The 4,471-nt window shown below is 39.2% G+C and overlaps 1 protein-coding gene across 2 annotated transcripts; it reads left to right on the forward strand.

The window, feature by feature from the left end:
* Positions 1-374: 374 nt before the first annotated feature.
* On the forward strand, positions 375-3,982 carry cmklr2 (chemerin chemokine-like receptor 2). 2 transcript variants are annotated; one of them, XM_079881446.1, is made up of 3 exons: positions 375-582; positions 1,696-1,887; positions 2,733-3,982. In XM_079881446.1, the coding sequence occupies exon 3, from the start codon at positions 2,734-2,736 to the stop codon at positions 3,802-3,804; it is 1,071 nt and encodes a 356-aa protein (XP_079737572.1). In that variant the 5' UTR covers positions 375-582; positions 1,696-1,887; position 2,733; the 3' UTR covers positions 3,805-3,982. The 2 variants fall into 2 exon arrangements, with proteins under 2 accessions (XP_079737572.1, XP_079737571.1); XM_079881445.1 differs by having other exon boundaries at positions 400-582; positions 1,796-1,887.
* Positions 3,983-4,471: the final 489 nt, after the last annotated feature.

A 4,471-nucleotide genomic window follows, 5' to 3' on the forward strand; every position in this document is an offset into this window, starting at 1 on the left:
ATCAAAGCTGAATTTTCAGCATCATTACTCCAGTCTTCAGTGTCACATGATCCTTCAGAAATCAGTCTAATATGATGATTTGATGCTCAAGAAACATTTATGATTATATTCAATGTTGGATGTTTTACAATTTTTTTTTTTTTTTTTTTTTTTTTTGATGAATAGAAAGTTCAAAAGAACAACATTTATTTGAAATAGAAATATTTTGTAACACAAATATTTTACTGTCCCTTAATGTCCTTGAATAAAAGTATTAATCAAAACAAAAAAAAGTACACAAACGTAGTGTAAATATGTTGTTTTATATAATTTGTTTTATAATTATATTTTGTAAGAGAGAGAGAGAGAGAGAGAGAGAGAGAGAGAGAGAGAGAGAGAGAGAGAGAGAGAGAGCAAAATCGCTCCATTGTAACGTTCGCTCCAGTCAGTGCAGTGAGTCTTCAGTGTTTATCTCGCATCCTCCACCAAACGACACACTTTACACGGCTTATAAACCACTTTCAACAAATGGGGCAAACATTTGCCTAAACTTTTGGGGGTTGGGACCTACACTAGCGAACAATATCTTCAACGACAAACAAGGTACGGCGACGTTTACAGTTACGTTTCTCTCACTTGGCTAGTTTATGACAAAACTGCCTTCACTAAATGCATTGGCAACACTTTACAATAAGTTTCATTAGTTAACATGAGTTAATGTATTATTAACTAACAATGAGCAATACATTTGTTACATCATTAATTCATCTTTGTTAATGTTAGTTCATTAGTTAAAAAAAAATAGTGCATAGTTCACAGCTGTTCATTGTTTTTCATAGTTCACAGTGCATTAAATAATGTTAACAAATACAACCTTTAATATTAACTAAGATTAATAAATGTAGAAGTACCGTTCATTCTTAGTTAATGTTAACTAAGGTAGTTAACTAATGTTAACAAATTAACCTTATTAAAGTGTCACCAATGCATTATTCATTACACTCATTACATCAGTCGGTCTTTTTACATCGTCTTAAGTTTGGCAAAGAACTGTTTTATTAAGAAGCGTTTTTTTTTTTTTTTTTTACTGTAGGTTGAGCTATATGTTGCTTTGAATATTAAAAAGTGAAGTTCTAGATTCATTGGTTGCTGGTTTCTGTATTATTTAATCATATGGATGGTTTTCCAGAAGTGAAAACTCTTTGAGGGACAAATGTACAGACTTAAAAACTTACAAAGCTTGGGTTTGGTTCTAATTGAAACCAGTTTTATTCTTGAAGATCAGGCTATGCAAACATCTCTGCCCTCATTGTTGCTCAAGTTTGGATTAATTCTGCATTGGTGTGGTGGAATAAATATAATTATAACTGAATAACTGATATAACTGAAATATAATATCAGTTGTTGTTGCTCATTCATTGCACTATAAGGTTTGTAAGCAATGACAGCTCAGTTTTCTAGCTAGTTTTCAAACTTATGATGAACTGATTTGTGTTGAGCCCATCAGAACTACAGTCGCGTTTATTAACTGATCACATTTACAGAGAGAGAATATTCATGCGTCTCTCATTAGGGTCATAAAGTCCTCTGGTCGCACAGATGGAAAGATCCTGCTGTGATACATTCCTGTTGAGTGAGAGGTTTGGGAGTTAGTGACAGATCTGAATCATAAAAAGCCCTCTGTGTGTGTGTGTGTGTGTGTGTGTGTGTGTGTAGGCCAGGCTTCGTCCATATCTCCTGTCTCTCTTTCTTCACCTCTCTTACCCTCTCCTTCTCTCTCTCTCTCTCTCTCGTTCTACTCCGGGAACAAAAACAGGGAAACACCCAGCAGGGACAGCATTATTCTTTTGGGATTTGGCGCAGGAATATTTGCAGAGAGGAACTGATCCGTGAGCTGGACGCTGGCAGGTAATTCATTCTTCAACTCTGAAATGTCTTTAAAATACTGTGTTTGGATTGAGGCTCCTAATACTTAATATTTCCATGAACTGAGTGTAACTGTTAGAATACATATTTGTGTATTTCTCAGTTATTTTCCATCTATGTGTCATCTTTGCCTCAGATATTTCACTTTTTTATATATATATTTTCACACTTCTTTAATCTTTTAGAAGAAATAAACATCTGTAGAAATGAGACAGTTGATGCTGAGCTTAAAAATGTATTTGATAAGAGATGTCCGAGTTTATGTTGCAATCTCTGACTTTGGTATGTCGGCAGATCAGCACAGCTTGAGACATTGTTGATATGTGTGAATTCTTTTTCCCTCCTAACTCAGTTTACTGTTTTTCATCATTTTCCTGACATTTAACCATTTTCTCAAATCCTCACACACAATTTTAAAAACTCACAACCAATGTTACAAACAGCTGACTTCTGAATCCCAATTCAAACTTTGCCCTCAGACAATACACACAATCTGTCAAAAACACAGACTTCATGACTGTTACAGATTAGTTCAAAACACTGCAAACAAACGCTTTACAATATGTTTTCAGATAAATAATTTGGAACTTTGTGAAATCACAACTCTTTCAGGGACAATCCTGACAAAAGAAATACAAAACGGTACTGTAATAAATATATTAGGATACATTTATGCGGGAGTGTTCTGGGAAAAATGTTTGATAATTTTTGCAATTCCACTTGCTGACTCTAGTGAAATTACATCACCTTTAAGCAATTCACTCTCCTTTCAATCTAAGTAAAAGTCAATAGACATTAAAGTAATTTTTCTCTCATTTTGTCTTTAGGATGATGACCCAAGAAGACACGGACTATGAAAACCTCACTTACGAATACACGGACTTTGGCTACGTGGAGGAGACCAAAGCTGATGGCTACACTCAGAGAGAAGCTCTTCACATCATATCAGTGATCATCTACAGCCTGGCGTTTACTCTGGGTGTAATTGGGAATGGCTTGGTGATCTGGGTGACCGCACTCAAAAGCAAAAGGACCGTAAACAGCGTATGGCTGCAGAATCTGGCCATTGCCGACTTCGTGTTTGTGCTTTTCCTTCCGTTCTCCATCGACTACGTGCTGCGAGACTTTCACTGGCTCTTCGGCAAGACCATGTGCAAGCTGAACTCGTTCGTGTGCACCATGAACATGTACGCCAGCGTGTTGTTTCTCACCGTCCTGAGTTTGGATCGCTACATCTCACTGGTCCACCTCAACTGGTCGGAAAGGTATCGTAACGTCCGGCGGGCCTGGGGGGTGTGTGCGCTGATTTGGATCATATCTTGCTGTTTAAGCTGTCCGGCCCTGGTATTCCGTGACGTAATCCAACATGACGGGAAGATCGTGTGTTTTAATAACTTTCACAATGAGAGCATGCACATGGTAATGGTGAGACACGTTGTACTCGTGTCTCTGCGAACCACCGTGGGTTTTCTGCTTCCGTTCGCCACCATCACCGTGAGCGGCGTGTTGCTCGCCGTCAAGATGCGCCAGTCCAACTCGTTACGCTTGACCAGCTTCTCCAGAACCGTCTCCGCTGTGATCCTCGCGTTCTTCTTGTGTTGGGTGCCGTTCCACACGTTTAGCCTGATGGAGCTGAGCATGCACCACACCACACACCTTCACTCCGTGCTCATGGTGGGCTTCCCGCTCGCCACCAGCCTGGCCTTCTTCAACAGCTGCGTCAACCCCATTCTCTACGTACTGCTCACCAAGAAAGTGCGTAAACTGGTGAGGAGGTCGTTGTTTAACTTCACCAAGAACTCGCTGAGAGAGCTGAGTCAGTCTGTGTCTGCGACTGAGTTAGACTCAGCACTGGTCAGCTACTCTCCTGAAGAGCCCATGGCCAACTCCTCCATCTGATGGACTCCAGTCCCTCCAAACTCACCCCAACTCAAGAAAGCTCCAACTGGACTGAAAATAGATTGGTTGGGAAATACCGGCTTTTAAAGGTGCAGTAAGACCAATGTTACTCACAATGGCTATGTTTACATGCACACCTTTTGCTTCAATCAGACTGAATTCATTTCCGATTGAAGAATCTGAATGTAGTGTTTACATGAATGCTAAACATGTGATCGGGTTTATATCGGGTCTCGTATATATGTCACAAGCTTCAAATCGGAATTTATTTTATGACATGCGCACACTGCACAAATAAATGTAGAGTTTCCCACTGTTTGTGCATAATAAACATTCTCCTACATTGGTTATTTATTTGTTTTAGACAGCAGACTCAATATCTGTCTCTGGTCATAATTTGGAGGCAATGAGCATGAACCGTTGTGTAGCTGCTTATAATTAAGTCGTCTGTGGATGAGAATACGAAACAAAGACTGGTGGGACGTTGTCCTGCTCCACTTTACAGAGTGAAAGGAGAATTTTAGAATGACAGGACACTCATTTATAGGACACTTTATTCAACAGGAACAACAGCTCGTTTTGCACGTCATACGTCATCATGCTATTTCAATGTCATTGCACATGCGCAGTCCTTTCAGTTTTGGTTTTCAATCCGATCAAGTATTTA

The sequence above is a fragment of the Squalius cephalus genome, assembly GCF_949319135.1.
Source record: "Squalius cephalus genome assembly, chromosome: 9".
Taxonomy (NCBI): domain Eukaryota; kingdom Metazoa; phylum Chordata; class Actinopteri; order Cypriniformes; family Leuciscidae; genus Squalius; species Squalius cephalus.